At 41.4% G+C, this 19731-nt stretch overlaps 1 protein-coding gene across 4 annotated transcripts in view; it reads right to left on the bottom strand.

Moving 5' to 3' along the window:
- GADL1 (glutamate decarboxylase like 1) overlaps window positions 1-19731 on the bottom strand; it is a 203070-nt gene that overhangs the window by 159303 nt on the left and 24036 nt on the right. For all 4 annotated transcript variants that reach the window (XR_003677018.1, XM_007118799.4, XM_028479734.1 and 1 more), the window contains exon 2: window positions 3836-4008. Coding sequence is in view for 3 of the 4 variants with exons in the window: in XM_007118799.4 (XP_007118861.2) it covers window positions 3836-4008 (173 nt within the window). In the remaining variant the exon portion in view is untranslated. The remainder of the gene's footprint in view (window positions 1-3835; window positions 4009-19731) is intronic.

Raw genomic sequence — 19731 nt, 5'->3', positions numbered from 1 at the left:
GTGCTGTGTAATTCATTTATGATATCCTATACAATCTCCATGAGAGCAGACATGTCAGTCAGTTTGCTCACCGATCCCAAGTAACTAACAGAGCCTGCCATAACAAGAGGTTATCAACAAAGATGTGTTGAATGAATGAATGAATGAATGAATGAATGAATGAAGAGATAAACAAGGTTCAGATTATGACAGGCTTTGTGTGGCATGTTACAGAGTTTGAACATGGCTCTAAAAAAACTGTTATGTTTTGGACAGGGGGATTATATGATCATATTTGTGTTTTAGACAATAGCTTTGGTTGCTATACGGAGATTCCAAATAAAATTGGAAATAAGAGGTTACTCTAATAAACCAGGCAAGAGAAGGTAGTAGTCTGGATGAGGCTAGCTGCTTTAGGAATGAAGCATATCTGGAGATTTTGAAAATGCACCATCAACAGAACTCGGAAAGCAGTAGCACATTAAGGATGAGGGAGAGCAATGAGCCAAAGGCCATCTTGAGGTTTCCAGCTTGCACACGGGTTGATGGTGGATGGGGTGGGGTGGGGTTGATGATTTTGGGGCATATTTAGTCCAAGGCACCTTCAGGACACCCAAAAGGGGTGTAGGAGTTGGTCTGAAGCTCTTGTAAAAGATCACGAACAGAGTTCCAGGCATCCATTATAATATGACACAGGTGACACAGCTCAGAGGGAAGGGAACCTACAGTAAGAGGGAAGGCGCAGGGTCTCACCTGGGCGGCGCCAACGCGTAAGAAATGGGTAAAGGGAGAGGAGCTCAGTTGTGAGGTGGAGGACAAGCCAGGGAGGCAGGGAGAATCCCAGAAGAGTTTTGTGCTACTAAACAAAGGAAGAAGGATGCTTGAAGGAGGAGACGGTTATCACTGTCAAATCCTGCTGCTACTAAAACAAGGGAAAAGAATGCTTTAAGGAGAAGACGGTCATCACTGTCAAATCCTGCTGAGAAGCCAACTTAGACAAAGCCTGAGAAGTGCTCCTGAGATTTATCAACAAGGAGGTGTTCTTGGCAAGAGCATTTGACTGAGGGAGGTGGGAGTGGAGGCCAGATTGCGTGAAGTGAGAATGTAGGAGGTGAGGAAGTAGAGGGAGGGGGGCAGTGTTGACAATCTTTAAAAAGTTTCACTGTGGAGGGGAGGAGAGAGACGGGGGGCCTCCAGGGAGTAAAGACCAAGATGTGGGAGGCTGGGGAAAGCAGGAGGAAATACCAAGTCATGCGAGAGGTATGAAATCAAACTCTGAGCTTAGAACCATAATGGGCAGAAGTAAATCAAATGGGCTGAGCCCATCAAAAGGAAGGACTATGGGTTCATGTGACATGGATGAATCTCCAGCACATTTTGCTGAGAGAAAATAGCAAGACTCCAAAGGCTACTTGTGATATGATTCCATCTACCTTACCTTCGGAAAAGGCAAAAACCACAAGGACAAAAAAAAAAAAAAAAAACCACAGATCAGTGATTACCAGGGGCTAGAGGTGAGGGGAGAGGTTGACTATGGAGGGGCACGGGGAAATATGGGGGGTGATGGATCTTAATCTGTATCTTAATTCTGTTCATGGTTACATGACTTGTCAAAACTCATGGAACTGCACACCAAAAGGAATACATTTGACTGAATGTAAATTACAGCTCAATTAAAAACAAACCAAAAAAGTGGCTGAGAAAAAGTGTCTATCAAAGAGGGCACTAGTAATAATCATCTAAGTGTGAGGACACATCCTGTCCTCAGGTCACCTTTGAAAGGGGACTTGTTGAATCTCTGACCAAGTAGGCTAAGTCAGCAGCATAAAATCCTCACCTCCCTCTCCCAACCTCAACATAACTTTCAATCCAGCTTCATATGGATGCACGTCTACTATATTGCAATGGGCTTGGGGTTGCTTAATTGACAACTTAGGATCTTAAGCCTACCCTTCTCATCCTACCTCCCATTAGTGCCCTGTATGAGCCCTTCTTTCTAGGTGAAGGGTCCTCTTAGTGTATTAAATACCTTATCCTATTACAACTCTCTCTCTGTATCATTTACCTCCCTCTTTCTTCAACACACCTGTGCGGACTTCTCTCTGTCCATCAAAACCTTACTTCACCTTCAGACTCTGCATCAAAGTTCAAGGTGCCCACTCCTCAGTGAAATCCCCAAAGTCTGCCCAAATCACTCAGCATTTATCACATTCTTATTGGGACCCCCTGTTCTCTATCCCAACAAAAACTTGCTCTCCCAATGAGATTAAAATTCTGTTCAAAGCTGAACCTTTATCTTACTTTTCTTTATATCCCCCAGGCCCAAATGTAATGCTTTACCCTTAGCTAACAGTCAGTTAATATTTAATGATTGAATAAAGGCCGATATAAAAAAAGTTCCAGGGGAGTAGTTTACTCCAAAGTAAAGCAGGTCCAAAATATTCCCCAAGTACAAAGAAGACAGGAAAATATGCAATTATAAGTACATATCAGGAAACACCTCCAGTGACTTTACCTTGAATTTAACCATTCCAAGATCATGGGTCATTTCAATCTATTTTCCTATTAGTTTTCCCAAATGCATGTTACCAAAAATTCAGCATACCACGTCACATTCAAAATCATTTTTTTTTTTTTTTTTTTTGGTATGCGGGCCTCCCTCTGTTGTGGCCTCTCCCGTTGCGGAGCACAGGCTCCGGACGCGCAGGCTCAGCGGCCATGGCTCACGGGCCCAGCCGCTCCACGGCATGTGGGATCTTCCCAGACCGGGGCGCGAACCCGGTTCCCCTGCATCGGCAGGCGGACGCGCAACCACTGCGCCACCAGGGAAGCCCCTCAAAATCATTTTTTTAAATGACATTTATTTCTCCTGATAAAATTGAAATGAAAACCTCTCCCTCCATTTCCTGATAATCTGATTCCAGTATGAAAGGTGATCAATGTGATAGAGGTTAATTTTGAGATTTTAAGAGACGTATGGAGGAATCATTAAAAGCACAAACTCTGAAGCCAGCCTGCCTGGAGTTTAGTACCAGCTCTGAGACTTGCTAGCATGTGCTTTGGGGCAACGTACTTGACCTCTTGTGCCACATTTTTTCCCTTGTCTCTAAAATGGAGTTAATAATCACTACCTGCATCTTAGGGATCTTTAATGATTAAATACAGAAACACATGGATTAAATACACAAATACGTATGGAATCGTTCTTAGAATATCACCTGGCACGTAGTAAGTATTGTTAAGAATAGATGTTATTAGTGGTAATTCCAATATCAATTTGCATCTGAATTTGAGTCTGAATTTGAAACCTAGAACCAGTCATTGGTACCAGTCAGAAGTCAGACTTAACAACTGAAGATTTCTAGTCTGAGCTCAAACAAGGTAAACACCCTCAGATAAATTTTTAAACTTTTCACACTTTTTCTACCTTCTGCTTGGTTTTCCCTAGTAACATAAAGAATATGCACAAGAAAATGGAAAGCAGAGTGTGCTTTGGAGAGTGTAGAAATCAGATCATTGGGTGGTTTATAATCTATATTGTTATCTGGGGCAGAAAGCTTCATCCTGTGCTTCACAGCCTTACCTGGTTAAACTCTGGGTCTCAGCCAATTTCCTGACACATGCTGGGTGGCAAAGTAAAAGTCAACCCTCCCAGGAAAACAGAGACTGGGTGGGGGTCTGGAGGCGGGGATGGGGTGGGGAGTAGATCCAAACTTTGGTATCTGGGCATCCCCTTGAAACAAAGGTATAGAGGAAATGAAAGCATGATTCCCATTTCCCTTACATCTAGCCATCCAGGTTTGGTTAAAAACTATCTTTCCCATTCTTAGGGTTCCTTATAGGTTTTTATATTTACCTTCTCATTGATGTCTGTAGCCTTCAAAACCACCTCTTCCATTATTAGTCTACAGGCCTCTTCGACAAATTTTTCTCCTGCTTTTGCATCTGTTGTGGGGCCATTCAGTATGACTCCATCCACGAAAACAGTGTTCTTCCTGCTGGGAACCGTCTCTTGTGGATCGATATCTCCTGGAAGCACACAATCAAACCGTGTTTGAGAGATAATCTAATTCGAGAACAGAACAAAACATAGGGGAAATGGCTCACTGTCCCACCTTCAAAGGGCATACCTTCTTTTAATACATTTGAGGCACTGAAGCTGACAGCTTCTTATGGTGCCCAATGGCATGACAGAGTTAAAGAAAGCAAGTTCCATTTTCCATGCCTGCAGCATCTTGTTTAGCATCAGGGAGCGTGGAGGAGCTCCAGCAACATAAATTCAACCCATTTTACTCACTCAGACAAACATCTTTCAGACACACGTGCAAAAAGATCTTTGTAAACACGAGCCCATGTCTATTTCATGGGCACACACTCTCTTGTAATTTAAGGATGACCATACATTTCCTTTTCATAAGTCATTCCTAAAGAAGAAGAAGTAATGTCAACATGCCTTTTCTCTTAACTTTACATTTTAAGCCTGTGATTAAATGCCCCTCTGCCTTGTCTATGAAACCCCTCGTTAAACCCACTCGGCCATTTCCTACTGGGAGAAGAAGAAAAGAACGTGAGCAGTGTCACAATTCCTGTAAACCCGTATTTAATACCTTTAAACTTTTCAAACTTGCAATTGAGGCAGAAGGATGGAGCAGGACATTTTCAGGACTGGACAGTTGCCAGTCAGTGACTAAAGGTTAAAAGTCAACATGGAAATCTATATCTGAGAATAAAGGTTACTGCCTACCCAAAATAGCCCTCCTCCAAAATAATTCTGGCAACTTAATCCAGATATTCAACCAATATCTGCCTCAAGCTCTGACTCGATTGTGTTCTTTTTTTCTAATCACTATCTCTTTCCTCCTTATAATGTACATGTTCACTGAGTTGTGGAAATTTACAGAAACAATTTTTAAAAGTATTTTTCAGCGCCTCAGCTAGCACAGCACCTCACTTATTCTTTGTAAATACACCTTAAATATGCTGACGGTCTGTATGTATTTCAAACATTTTTATACTTACCGAGGGTTCTAACAGTATTAACAGTTATTATGCCCCAGAGTCCATTTTCTCCTCGCAGTTAAATGTTTGGCATAATTCCGTGGTTTTCTAAACCCTTTAATTCTATGACTGGCAAACTCAAATGGTGTCCACAAAGACAGATACAAATGTCACAAGAAGATTCCCCAATTTGAGAAAGACAGAATCTGCAGCAAAGGATCGATCTTTTAACCTCACACCCAGGGGTAAACCATCCAGAGCTCCCACGATGAATTTCAGTTCCATCCTTCACTTTCACTTATCTTTCACTTGAAAAGATGTATTTAACATGGTTTAGGACAAATGGTGAAGCCCTGGAGTTGAGCTTTTGGATGGAAATGCTCTACACCTAAAGGCACTTTCCTCCCCCCAAATTTTAGGTCCTAAAAATAAATTGGAAAAGAGGGCAATTATTCAGGGAACCCTCGTTATGTAAGTGGGCAGTGCTATTACTAAGCACATGGAAAAAGTTCGATTTTTTTCTAACCTCATTAGTAGGATTTCAGGTTTTTATTGCCCAGGGAATAGCAACCACTCTGTAGGCCTCTCAGAGTTTCTCTCTCTCTCTCTCTCTCTCTCTCTCTCTCACACACACACACACACACACTAAAAAATGTCAAACACCCACTTGAAACCAGAATAGCAGAGAAATTGAAATTAAAATTGTCTGTTTCTCCACAGCCATCAATTACAGAAATCCCCCATAATTCAAACAATTATATAGGAGAAAATACTACTTTAAAAAAACTAAATAGAGTTGGGTATAGAGTATGCATCTTTTCTTGATAGATATGTTTTATTTCTATTACCAGATGTGATCATGTCGCTCTTTCTCCACTACATTTGCCCAACTGGAAAAGACCCTCTGGAGATTGAACAGTCAGTCAAGCTGTGATCTTCTGGGGATGCACACCCAGGACCTCCCTCCCATCTAACTGCTAGAGTTGATAGTGGTAAATAATGAAATTGTTCAATGGGAGGAGTGTTCCATGAAGAATATATCCAGAATCTGTCTGCTCTTCATTCCCCCCTCCCTTATTACCAACAAACACTTGGGTTAGCCTTCCAACTAACCCCCGGCTGCCACCCTGCCCTATGTACCGTGTAGACAATTCTCAACATAGTAGGTCCTATGTGTCTTTGAAAAGATGGCAGATCACATGATGACTCCTCTATTCAAACCATTCAATGACCCCTTATCTCATCAAATTAAAAGTCAAAGTCCTAATAATGACCTCTAAGGCTTTAAATGAACTCCTCCCCCATTACCTCTTGGACCTCAAACCTCATCTCTTATTCCTGCCCTCAAAGCTCACCACGTTTCACCCACTTTCTCCTCTTCACTCTTCCTTGACTCTTTCCTAAACACCAGCTTCTCAGCGAGGTGTCCCCGACAACCCCATTTCACACTGCACCACTCCCCTCCCCCACCTTCTTTCTCTGCTTTATTTGACTCAAGAGCAGTGACATACAATTCTTACTAATTTACTTGTTTAAATATTGTCTCTGCAACAGAGGTTTTGCTCTATGGGAACATGAGCTTGTGTTTGTTCCACAGCATCCAGAATGTGCCTGGCAGTTTGTAGGAGTTCCATAAACATTTGTTGGCTATTAAATTTTAAAAGCCCGGGACCCTGGTTCCCTCCACGATCCAGTGATCATGTCCCTTCCTCTGACGTGCCATCGCAGGTTGCCAGCCCTAACTGAGGAGGAAACAACTTTGGTAGGAATAGGGCAGACATGGAACTCCATTCATGGGCTAGAGAAGGGGCAGCAGGGGCTTTAAGAAGGACCTGGAGAACAGGGTCAACAAGGCAAAACTGAGTTTGCAGTCTGGATTATCAAAAGAAACAGTTGGTGAGAGGCTCTCACTTTCCTCCCTGAGCCATTCTTTTCACCAAGGCCACTCCTACTCTCTCTTTTCCCTCCTTCCCTTTTTTGTAGTCATATGACTTCTGAAAGTCAGTCCATAACAAATCTCATTCCAGGAACCGCAATTCCAAGCGTGGAAGCCAGTCAATCCTGAAACACTCCGACTTCTGAATTTCCACCAATTCCTCAACTCCATACTTTCCAAACCCCTATCTATATAAGCTCAACTTCTGTTTTGTTTAGAGATGCACAGCTCTGCCTTGCTGAACAAACAATAAATTCAGCTTCAAATATTATTTCAGAGATTCAGTCGTGGCCTCTTTCGTTGACATAGGAGTAAATGAATTAATATAGACAAAAACCTAAAACAATGGCTGGTGTGTAGTGGGCACTCAATAAATGTTAGAAATATTAGCTAACTCAGTAAGTGTAAGTTAATAGTAGTAGGCAGTCAAGACTATTTATTAAATACATAAACAAACAGGAGTAAATTACATGTGACAGTAAGCAATGACAGTAAAAAGGGAGATCTCAGAGTAATCAGATGCCCAGGGTAATGAACTCCAAAGTGGCTGGTGAGTTATCCCCTGGAAGAATGGGAAGACGAAGGCTCAGTGGGAAGGGATTGTCCTTATGAAGAGAGTTGAACTTCTGGCAACAGCCAAGCAGTTCAGCCCACATGGGGTGGGCAGCTGTCCAGACTTCCCACCTTGTCACTTTCCACCTTGCACCGTGGTTATCTGTGTAGAGGTTTTATTTCTTGTACCAGATTGTAAACGCCTACAGAAGGGATCCATGCCTCAATTTTCTGGACATCCCAGAAAACCGTTCAGCCGTTGGTATTTGTAGGCACTCAGCAACTCTCTGAGGACTGACTGGCTGAATGTATTGTTATCTTGGAGGTCATATTATCTAACCCTTTCATACAGTCCCCCAAATCCCCTCCCCAACCCAGCGGCTGATACAACAGGAGAGCTGAGTTCTAGTCTCTCAGGTTCTTTGATCCTGGAATAATACGTCCTCTCTGTGCTTCAGTTTCCTCATCTATAAAATAGGAGATAACCCGAGGAAAGTGCTGGGCTGGCTGCACTCTCACTTATGCTAATAGTACTGAAATATACTAACATTGCAGGTGGGTTTAGGGACCACTGTTCTGGTTGAGCTCTAAGATGCTTCCAAAATCTTAACATCTTCGTTTGCCTGGCTTCCCTCTTATCCTTTAATAATTATGTTTTCATTTCAACAAACATGTGTTATTCACCTACCATGTGCCACACAGCAGGTGGGGGCTAAAGACAGGAATTGGATGATCTCCTTGAGGATCTCAAAGTCTCTTTGGGGAGTTAGGTGCTGAAAATTTACAAGAATAAAAGACACGTGGGATAGGCTCTGTTCTAAAAATTTTATAGATTTAGCAACTTAATTGTCACAAAATTTCCAGTTAGTTACTCAGTTTTATAGTTGAGGAAGCTGAGACACAGAGGGTTTAATTGGCTTGCCCAGGGTCACAGAGCTGGTAAGTAGTGAAACTGGGGTAAATAATATAATATATTGAAGTTCTACAAAGGAGCAATGAGATACTGCTCTATGGGCATCTACAGTTTGCAAGGCAGTGTTAGGGAGTTAGTAATGACAGCAAGATGAATTAGACTCAGTTCCTGTCCTCGGTAATTGAAAGCCTCAGAGTTTGAATAATGCAATAGAAGATAAAGGGTGTCAAGTGCCATGAGAAGGATACCAATAAAATGTTTTGAATGTAAGCAATGTAGACATTTAGGGTTAAGGCTTAGGGTTATAGGAGAAGTTGAGGTATCAGAGAAGACTTCTGAATTGGAAGACCTCTCTTCTCTTTAAATATCTGCAGTAAGAAATAATAATAATAATTTTAAAACCTCATCACAAAGTTATAATTTTAAAACCTCATCTTAACGTAGCAAGTCCATGACAAACAGCTGGAAGTGGTCACAAAGCTTCTCCTACAGTGACTCAATATGCGTCTGTGTCATTTCTTCAGGCTTTTACACTAGATGGGTAGACAAAGGAAGTCTAATTTCTCTTCCATGGGACTCTAATCCAAACATGAAGACCTTTATCAACTCTCATCTAAATCTCTTATTTTGCCAGTTAAAACTGTTCCAGTTTCTTCCATGGATCTGACAGACCATGGTTGTTAGCCTGGGTCAGTTTATTTCTATCTTGCAAAATGAGTCATACCCCAGGTGTGGTCTCACCAACTCAAAATACAGTGAATTGGTATTTCCCCTTCTCTGGTCATCATGATTCCATTAGTAAGGCTTCTATTAGCATCTTAGTTGATTCCAAAGCTTAAGCTTTGAAACCAGGCAGATCCTGGCCTCTATTCTAACCGTGTTGCTGTCATCTTACCCATGTCACTTAACTTCCATGTGATCCAGATTTCTTATCTGGCCAACAGAGAAAATAGCCATGCCTATTGCACTGAGTCATTCGGAGGGTTGAATGTGGCCGTACGTGCAAGCTGCAGAGCCAACTGCCAGGAGTACAGTACAGGACACAGTGAATGGGGACCTTTACTGTGGCTAAGTCTACATGAACTCTCTTCCAGCACCCACGTTACACTGCTGGCCCAGGTAAAGTTTAGAATCAATAGCCTTAGGTCTTTGTCAGGTCTGCCAATAAGAGCCAAGCTTCCCATATGAGATTCTTTAATTGTTAAGAGCAAAACAGCACTAGGAAAATAACTCTTGCTTCCAAAGGATGGAAAAAGGAACAATGGATCAAAGTGAATCCAGGCATCTGGTAGGGAGGCCAAGGAACTCTTCAGAAAACTTGTGCCAAAGATATTGGGGCCCCAGGGAGAGCTGAGGGTCAGGACCTGGAGAGCTCAGTAGGCCAGTCCAAGATAGGAATGAGAAGCAAAATCTGGGAAAAGAGGATAGTATTAATTAATAAGTTAATAAGGGCCTACTGTGTACCAAGCACCAGCCTGGTGCCTGGGAATACAGAAATTAAAAAACACAGAATCTCTGCTCTCAAGTTGCTAAAAGTCTTGAAAGACAATATCCAGGGGGCCAGGGAGAAGAAAAATAGAGCTGAACAAAAGTTGGAAGAGACATTCCTCTGTTCTGGAGTTTTCCAAGTCAGGTGTCTCTTCTAAGCTCAAAAAAATGTACACCTAATTTAGTCAATGTACCTGGTCCTGTAAGACTTATACATTGTTTGCATCCCTTGTGAGTGTCACAACAATTTTAAGTCATTTTTGTTGTCTTAGAAACAACGCACCAATGCCAAAGTAACTACAAGCAGTCTACAAGGAAGAAGACAATAGGAAATAAACAAACATTAAGAAATAACAATAATACAAAGCAGTGGCCACAGAAGCTCTGAAGGTGTGGGTAGTAGCAACAAGTACAGGGACTGAGTATCTGAATCTAGCTCTGTGATTGGTAGAATCATAGACCTGACTTAGAGATCAAACTATGTCCACAGTACAGCCCCCAAATATGAAGTCACAGGAGAAAATGGCAAAACCACGCTCACAACTTTAGTCAGCTAGAGATGGGCAGCCAAAGGCCCAAAAAAAAAGAAAATTTAAATCACTCAGTCTCATTTTGGGGGTTAAACTCTCTTTAGGTGAAATACACAGTGAGTTAATACTTCTTTCATTTATACTTCCCAAAATATTTACTGAATACCTGCTATGCATAAGACACTGGGGTAGGCACTGCGGGAGACTCAAAGATGGATCAGACACACAGAGAGTGACCTCAAAGTCCAATAAGGAAAATTAGACACGTTTATGAATACCTAGAATCCCATCCAGAAGGTATAAAGCCTGATACTTGAGGTCACACAAAGCACACACTGAAATTCCAGAGGAGGGCTTCTGACTGTGAGGAGCAGAAAGTCCTCTTAGATGATATTTAAGATGGTCCTTCACTCAACGATTCAGCAAATACTTACTTAGTGCCTGTTATGTTCAGAACACTGTGTGAGGCACTGGAAGCCGAGCCATGAACAAGAAGACACAAATGTACATTTACTTGGGATGGATGGGAGAGATAGTTAATAAAAAGGCAAACAGATAAATAATTAAAATAACTGCAGACTCTAATAAATGCTCTAAAGGAAATTACCTGAATGACTTGATAGGATGAAGATAAGGAGGTATTTCAGATCTGATCAGGGGAAAGTATTTCTGAAGAAGAAACATTTGAATTGAGATGCAAATGAGGAGAAGGTTCCAGATGTAAAAAGACATGAAAAGAGAATAGTCCAGAAAGAAGGAACAAAAAATGCAAATAATCTATAAACTGCCCTTTTAAAGGAATAGAAAGACATCAGTGTAGCCCAGTGTGAGGACAAGGGGAAGGAGGAATAGACTGAGCTTTGGAAAGACAGATGGGGAGCAGGTTAGGTAAGGTGTTTTATTCTAAAAGCAACAGGAAGCCACTTAAAGGTTTTAAACAAAGGAGTAACATGATCTGGTTTACATTTCTAACAGATTTCTCTGGTACCTTGTAGAGGATGGACTGCCTGAGGGCAGATGTAGAAACAGGGAGATTGCTTAGGAGGCTACTATAGAAGTCTGGGCAACAGAGAATGGTGGCTTTGATCCAGAAGATGTAGGGAAAGCATTGCATTCTGGGAAATTTTGGTGGTAAAGCCAAGAGGACTTGCTGATGAAGTGGGTGCAGAGGGTCAAGAAAACAAAAGACTCTTAGATGACAGGGCCTTATGCTGATACAGGGACCACTGGAAAAGGGCAGTCGGGTCAATGTGTGGTAAGGTGGGGATGGAGAATCAAGATTTTTGGCTGATTTGTAGAAATTGGTTATGGTGGGGTAGAAACAAAGATTACGGCAAGGACATTCATAACCAAAAAGGAAACTGAACTAGGCAAAAAAAATGTGTGTGTGTGTGTGTGTGTGTGTGTGTGTGTCTGTGTCCAGGAAACCTCAAGTACTTCTGTTTGTCCAAGGGGCAGGGTCTGTAAATGGGAGAAGTGACTGACTGCTGAGAGGTGACATGGGCACCAATCTTGCAGGAACCTCACTGGAGACTGAGGAATGTGTGTGTTACTTGGTAGGCAATAGGGAGCCATTGAGAACTTCTGATGGGATAAGAGGAGTGCTTTAGAAAGATGAAGTGGGTACCAGTGTCGAGTTTAGGTGGGAAATCAAGAGTTCAAGTTGGGGAGACATGATGGCAATAATCCAGGCCAGGGAGAGGGAGGACATGGACTAGATAACAGACAGGATAGGGGGTTATATTTATTTTGACTTCTCGCCTACAATATTATTACTGCAAACTTGAAGTCAGGAATCCCGTGTCTTTCTAATGAGCCCTACAACTGTACATGGATAGTATAGTTTTCTATCCTCCAGTAAGTCTATGTTCTAAAATGATCTTTGGATGAAAGGTGACAGAATAAGATAGGAAAAGATAATTTTGTGTATCCATACATCAGCTCCTCTCTTGCAAAGCATGGATGAACACAGAACATTTCGGTGACATGTTCCCATTACCCTGGGTTTTATTTTATGAGACCCTGTTGTGTTAGCATCTGGGATGTCAGTCAAAGGACTCCAATTCTGTGGAAACACCAAGGCATGCCCTTTAACAAAAGAGCTGGGTCCATCAACACCATCCATTCTCTGAGAGGACAAGCTTCTTAGAAAGGAGTCTCTGAAACAGCTCCTTAATATAGCTGTCAGTGCCCTGCCAATGGCCAATAAGTGCATGGTCACCATATACCCTATTTATTTATTTTTAATTTCAAAAATGTTTTCCTTTCACTGGGCACCAGGCCAGAAATTGGGTAACCTTCTGATGTTTTCAGGAGAGTAGGATTCCCCGAGACATCTACTCCTATGGTTTGAGTAAACATTACTTGACAGGATCTACATGCTGGTATTGTAAGTCTTAGCTTGCCATATTGATGGCCAGCCCGTGAAACCAGCCCCAGCCATCATCCCCCCTCTACACCTTATGAACTGATGGGTACTACTTCAGCTTACAGGGACTTGAATGCAGCCAGGCTCTATGAGAAAACTGGACTGGCATACGCATATAGTAAATTCCAGCCCGGGCTGGAGAACGTGGCTATGGATGATGTCCTTTCATCTGGCTTATCAGCACCGTGCTCCCCAGGAGCTGCTCTCACCACATCTGCCCCCTTCTTCGCTGGCCACTGCCCCCCAGCGTCACCATTTCTGCTGGCACTTCCCCCTCTGCCATCTTGCCTCTGTACCCTCTCTGACTCTTCATCTAGTTTCTTGCCTACATATAGTTGTGAAACATTACATTTGACTTGTTGCTTTATCAGTGACTCCTGTGTTTTCTGAGATTTCAGGCTGATTAGGGAGAACATCCATTTTGAGTTTGCTTGTTTGCTTGGGGAATTTTTGGCCTAATCGGCATCCCAACTGGAACCACTCTTCCCCCCCAGGACACAGTCTCAGCAGCACTGTCAGTTAGGTTTTCCCCTTTCATGGTATCTCCAAGTCTCAAGTATTCCAGATCTCCAGAGTTGTCTTGGCTCCTGTCTTTTCCAAGGCCTCACTATTTAGCTCTCTCTCCAATTCTGTGAGTTCTCCCAAATCCTTCCAGTCAACTCCCCCTTCTAGTGAGCAAGAGTCATTCTGTGTTCTGTGAAAACAGAGAACCATAACTAATATTCTTAATAACTTGACTTCTGTAGAAATTCCCAACTAAGGAAAGTTAAAGACAACTACACACAGCTTAATAAGTATATTCTCTGCACCTTAAGAGTTTCCCACCTATTTTTATTGTTCTGCAAAACTTAGAGGTCATCCAGTTACTGTCAAAAAAGAAATATTGCATTTTTTCTCATTTTAAAAATATTCCACTTATGTACAAGTCAGGATGTTTGTGGCCAGTGGGTAGAGCACTGTCTTAGCCAAAAAGAGTCTAGAACAGCCCTGCCAAAAAGAAATACAAATCCAGCCACCTGTGTGATTTTACCTTTTCTAGCAGCTTTTCTAGTAGTAGCATGGCAGAAAGGGAACAAAAATGTAATTGCATTTAGAAAATAACAATAGCTAACATTTATTGGATACCTGCAATGGATCAGGTATTGAGCTAGGTACCTTATATGTGTTACTTCATTTAATTCTCATAATAATTATCTTCATTAACTCAATTTTACCGATAGGAAAACTGAGGCCAGAGAGATGAAGAGAATTATAAGTGACAGAGCCAGAATTCAAAGCCAGGCAGCCTGAGTTCGGACATCATGTTCGTAATGACTATATTCTCCCTTTTTCCAAAAAAAAAGGTAAATAAAGAGATATTGTTTCTCATGTCTTATCAACCATTCTAAACTATTTGGACACATATTTTATACTCCTAAAGCAATAAGAAATTATCTGGGAACTATGTATTAAACTGCAATGTGCTGCAATGTAATATATAGTTTTAAAACCAATTTGCTCAAGTGTTGACTGCAGGATTTTAAATGATTCCACTTAACCTGCAGTTTAAGTGAAAATTTAAATACATGCTATAAATGGGTACCTCATTTGCATGATCCATTGATTAACTCTGATGTGATGCTCATTTGTGCCCGTGGTACTGCCTCCTAGCCTAGGCTTTTGGAAGGTCAACTTCTAGGTCAGTAGTGGGCAGTTACTATCAGCTCAGTATTTCAACACACATGCTATGACATTCACACGTGGCCACCCTCAAGTGCAGAGAACATCACTTACCAAAACCTCTTTATGGAGTGTATTACATGAGACTGGAAAGAATATACTGAGAAGCGTTTTGGGATGGCAATAAGACCTCTCCAGGAAGCATCTTTAAGTGAAAATAGATGGTCTAAACTTCCTTCTAAGGAGGGAGAACTCTTACTTGCAGGGCAAATGCATTGCTAAATGGGGTATGCAAATTTGGGTTCAGAGATGAATTGCTCAGTAGAGAAGAGGGTGAGGCAACCACCAGCATCTTTCTCCTCATCCTTTATGCTACACAGAATCAGCCTCACCTCCATATAAAATCAGAGCAAATATTCCAAAATTTTAACCTACCTGGGAGCCAACACAGTCACATAAACTACATTACAGATGGTGCCCCCGAAATGGCAAACGTGGCAGCTCTGGGGGATGCCCACACATCTCATTGCAACTCTTAGGTTGATAAGTGAGGCACTCACAGAACACTGCATAAAAGACCATAAAGGCATTGGTCTGGGCTAGTCTACAGCTGAGACCCAATGAGGCATGAGTTTAGAGCCATCTAGAATATGTGCCAAGGTGGGGTTTTGGCCAATTTTGTGTAGGATCATGGGATCTTAGAGCTTGAAAAGCACTTACAGATAATTTGGGAAATGTCCTCATTTTGAATTTGAGAGAATTGTGATTCAGTGGCACACAGACTGTTTGATGTTTACCTATCCCCTTCTGTAAGTCTATTGGATCCTCTAAGGGCTGTCCACACTACACCTCTCATAAGTATTTAGAAGCTATTTCACATAATAATTGCTACTATTTATTCAGCCCTTCTATGTGCCAGGTTTTGATAAGTCCTTTACAAACAGTAGCACATTTATCCTATACAACAACCCCGTGAAGATACAAACAACTAAAACCCACTCCGGTTAAGTTAAGCAGAAAAATAATTTATTGGGAGGGTATGTAAGTTACCTATAGTTGTGTAACAAATGACCCAAAAACTTAGTGGATTAAGTCAACAAGGATGTATTATTTCCTGTGATCCTGTGGCTTGGCTGGGTCTGGGTAGTTTTTCTGGTCTTCCCTGTGCTAACTCACACACCTGCAGCAACTTGTATGTTGGCTTGGAGCCGAGTTCAAAACTGGGAAGACTGAGATAGCTGGACCTCTCTCTCCTTGTGGGCTTTCATTATCCAAGAGATTTGTCGGGTCTTCCTCAGAAGGTGACGGCAGGTCTGAAAACAGTGAAGGAAAAAGCTGACAAGCTTCTTGAAATCTCAGATTGGATGTCACACAACTTTTTTTTTCTTTTGTTACTTTTGACAGACTCTGTTGGTGAAAGCAAGTCACGAGGAAAATTGTACTCAAAGATACAGGAAAAAGCTCACCTCTTGGTGACAGAAGGCAACATCACATTGCCAAGTGTATGCATTCTAGGAAAAAAGGAATTTGAAACCATCTTTGCAATCCATCAGAGTCTACTCCCTGACCACAAATTATTCATATTACTCCCATCTACAAAATACGCTCATTTCCATCCCAGGACCAACCCAAATCTTATCTCATTCTAGAAACACACTTCAATTCTGGGATCTCATGAGTTGTATCAAGTCTACAGACAGACAAGGCTGTTAAATTGCAGCGGCTCTTGATCCAGGGACCCATAAACTAAAACACAAGTTATCAGACACCATGCACAAACAGTGAGAAGAACAGGATAACTGCCACAGACACACCCAGGAAAGAATGAAAGGCCCAGGGCCAGGCACTGACCCATAGCAGTTCTAAAATCTAGCAAGGCGTATATTGCATATATTGAATGTGTTCTGATTCTGCCCTCTCGGATGGTTTCCTAACCCATTATTCTTTGTGGCTCTTGGCTCTGTGCTCTGGCAGAAGCGAAGAAACATCCCAGCCTCTCTGATATTCTTTGAGGTAGCATACAATGATGGGTAGTTGCAGACATGCAGCAGTGAGCTTGGCCTCACTCTCTTCTTCTCTCGTCTGGACGCTTGGTTCTTGTTCCCCCAAGATGGCAACTACACAGAAAAACAACTTTCTTTCTCCAGCTCCTTTGACAGTCATACTTTGGCAACTGTGTATGCCAGCATTCATGGATTCCCACACAAACTCTAACCTGTCCATTCTTGACAGTGCTTCAGGAAGGCTAGTAACTTTTCTGTGACTTCCAACTTCCCCTTGTGGAATTTTCCTTTCACAGCTCCTCCTAAATTTGTGTAAGGTTTAATTCCAATAATAAAGTCCTTGTTCCACAATGCATCTTACATACAACCTGTTACTGCATTTAATCTTCATCACAGCTGTACAAGTTATAGACATCCCCATTTTACAGACAAGGACACTGAGGCTCAGAGAAGTTAGGACACTTTCCCATGACTTCACAGCTAAAATATGTCAGAGCTCAGATTTGACCTCAGATTTATCTGATTCCCAAGCCTATGCATGTAATTCCTATTCTCCATCTACTGGGAGAAAAGGGATGGGAACAGTGGTGTGCTGCTAAAATTGTTTCTGAAGAAAAACAGATCCTGATAGATCTATTTCAATGGTATGGTATTCCCATCAAGCTAATTTCAAGGTACCAATAGTTTACAAATTGCTTTACAACATTTCTGAATATCTGACACTCTCAGGAGCTGGTATGAAGTGGCTTCTGCCCACCACGGTATAGGGATCTAGGAAAACAAAAAGGTCTTCAATAAGGAAATGTAATCATAATTAACAAAAGTTGGGTAAGGTGGTTCTTCGGGTGTCTCATTCATGTGCAAGCTACCTGATTTCCAAGTGCCAGCACTTTCATCTCTTTGCCTGTGGCCTTTCTATTCTGCCCACTTACATAGCAAATCAGAATCTCTGAAAAATTAATACCCATATCAGCATCCCTCAATCAACAAGCGATAAAAATTAATGTGCAAACATCCAGCTCTCTTGTCCTTCATATGGGATAACTCTGAGAGGTGTATTCTTCACTAACACTCCTAGTTACCCAGTGGAAGTAAGCTGTAGTTACCCTCAGTGATAACTTGCTTTATACGGTATTCTCTGTTGGCCTCCCTGGGACCACCTTCCAAAGGTACTACTTATGCTCCAATCCTTGACTGCTTCTGGAAAATCCAAATCAAAACAAATGACTACTGTTTTTTGAATGCCTGTGGACCAGACAAACACTGTACTAGGTACTTATGTTACATGTCTTTATACGAATCTTCATAGCACCTTATGAGGCAAGTATTACACCCAATTCTACAAATATGGAAATGTGGATCTGAGAGTTTAATTAACTTTATGCAGGTCACATAGCTGGCAGGGCAAATAGCAGAGCTGATATTTAGACTATGATTGATTGCAATGTCTCTTTTCTTTCCACTAAACCATGCAGCCACTCTCGCCAGGGAGGTTGGACTAACACAGGTGAAACAATAAAAGAACAATTAACTGCTAAGCTGACATACTGTATTGAACACTTCTGGGCAGAAGTGTCATCATATGTATGTTCTACAATTACTTTCTAAAATTCTCTTTTGTTGTGCCATCAACTTGAAAAATAAGGCCATGGACAAATATTAGGAAATTCAATTTTTCATAGATTTTCTTTCTCCTCTATCACTGCTTCATACAGATTAGGTACTGAAATAAAACTGAGCGGATATCATAGCAGAATATACCATAAGGAAAATGCATATGAGGAAAACATGTTCCCTGGATGTATTTTCTGGCCCACATAGCATCTGAAAGAACAGATATGTCATAAAATACCAACTAAGTCTTTATTGATTTTGTAAGTCGATACAAAGTATTAGAAGATCAAACAACACAGCATCCAGAGTGCTGAATCGGGAATAGGCTTATCGGCTAGGAAACTTAAACAAAGGGAAGATTTAGCAATTCATTTAAGAGGCAAAAAAATTGAGTGTGGGAATTTAAAATTTGTCAATGCTACAGCTAAATCACCAAAACAGATTTTAATATTTAACAACGGCTTGTGGACCTCAAGTAATTTAGATAGTTGCTCTGCAATATTTCCCACTAAGTAGCTCCTGGATGCTGAAACTCTTAGCACTGCACGAAGACATGGCAGATGCTGGTGGAAACAAATATAAATCCAACTCTGATTTAATCAGTATTTTGCAGAGTTGATTTCTTACATTTAATTATCTGCTCTGACAATATGCACAGAAAGAACACTCTGGAATTTGGAATGGGATGGGGGTTCTTGCCCCAAATCTGGCTCTATATAGTTCTGTGGCTGCCAAGTAGTACTTTAACCTGTCTTGTTAAACGATGCTCTCAGTTAAATGGTGCTCTACAAGATGACTTGCCACCCTAACAGTCAGTGGTTCTATGGCTAAAGCCCTTTTTTCAATTAAATTCCTATTCATATAATTAACATAAATCACATTCCAGCATTTCTAAAAGCAATCCTCATCAATGCTCTCCATGGTAGTGGCTCAGGGAAGGAACTGATGGAGATGATGAGCAGGCGAGCCTGTTTTGCTGAAATAGAGCTCATAGGCATGAATGAATGAAGGAACACTTTGGCTTCAAATTACAATACGACTGATTGACTTTTGGCAGCCATTACTTTCCCTTCTTTAAAAAGTGGAGAACTTATCTACTAAGCCTCTTGCCATGGGACACTTCATCAGCAGACCTGAGATCCAGCTTTACACACATTTGTCTTTGGCAACTGCACTCCCCCAAGACAGTGCCAGTGTCAAGGGCAGTCACTAGAGCAGCCAGTTTCATTTGTTTCAAAGCTATTTGTAGCACAATTACATGTATGACCCTCAGGTATACTGAGAAAATATAGTACTGACATACCTCGGAGATATTGCTGGTTTCATTCCAGACAACCACAATGAAGCAAATATCAAATAAAGGGAGTCATGTGAATTTTTTGGTTTCCCAGTGTGTATAAAAGTCATGTTTACCCTATACTCTAAACAAAGGGAGCATTTAGCAATATATTTGAGGCAACAAATGAATTGTGAAAATTTAAGATTTGTCAGTGCTACAGCTACAGTTAAGTGTGCAATAGCATTATCTCTAAAACAAACAAACAAACAAAAACCCACTTAACTAAAAATACTTTATTGCTAAAAATGGTAACCATCACCTGAGCCTTCAGTGAGCCCTAATGTTTTTGCTG

This window comes from Physeter macrocephalus, chromosome 18 (assembly GCF_002837175.3).
Source record: "Physeter macrocephalus isolate SW-GA chromosome 18, ASM283717v5, whole genome shotgun sequence".
Lineage (NCBI taxonomy): Eukaryota > Metazoa > Chordata > Mammalia > Artiodactyla > Physeteridae > Physeter > Physeter macrocephalus.
Note: the sequence above shows the minus strand (reverse complement) of the source record. Positions and strands in the feature narration are given on the sequence as shown.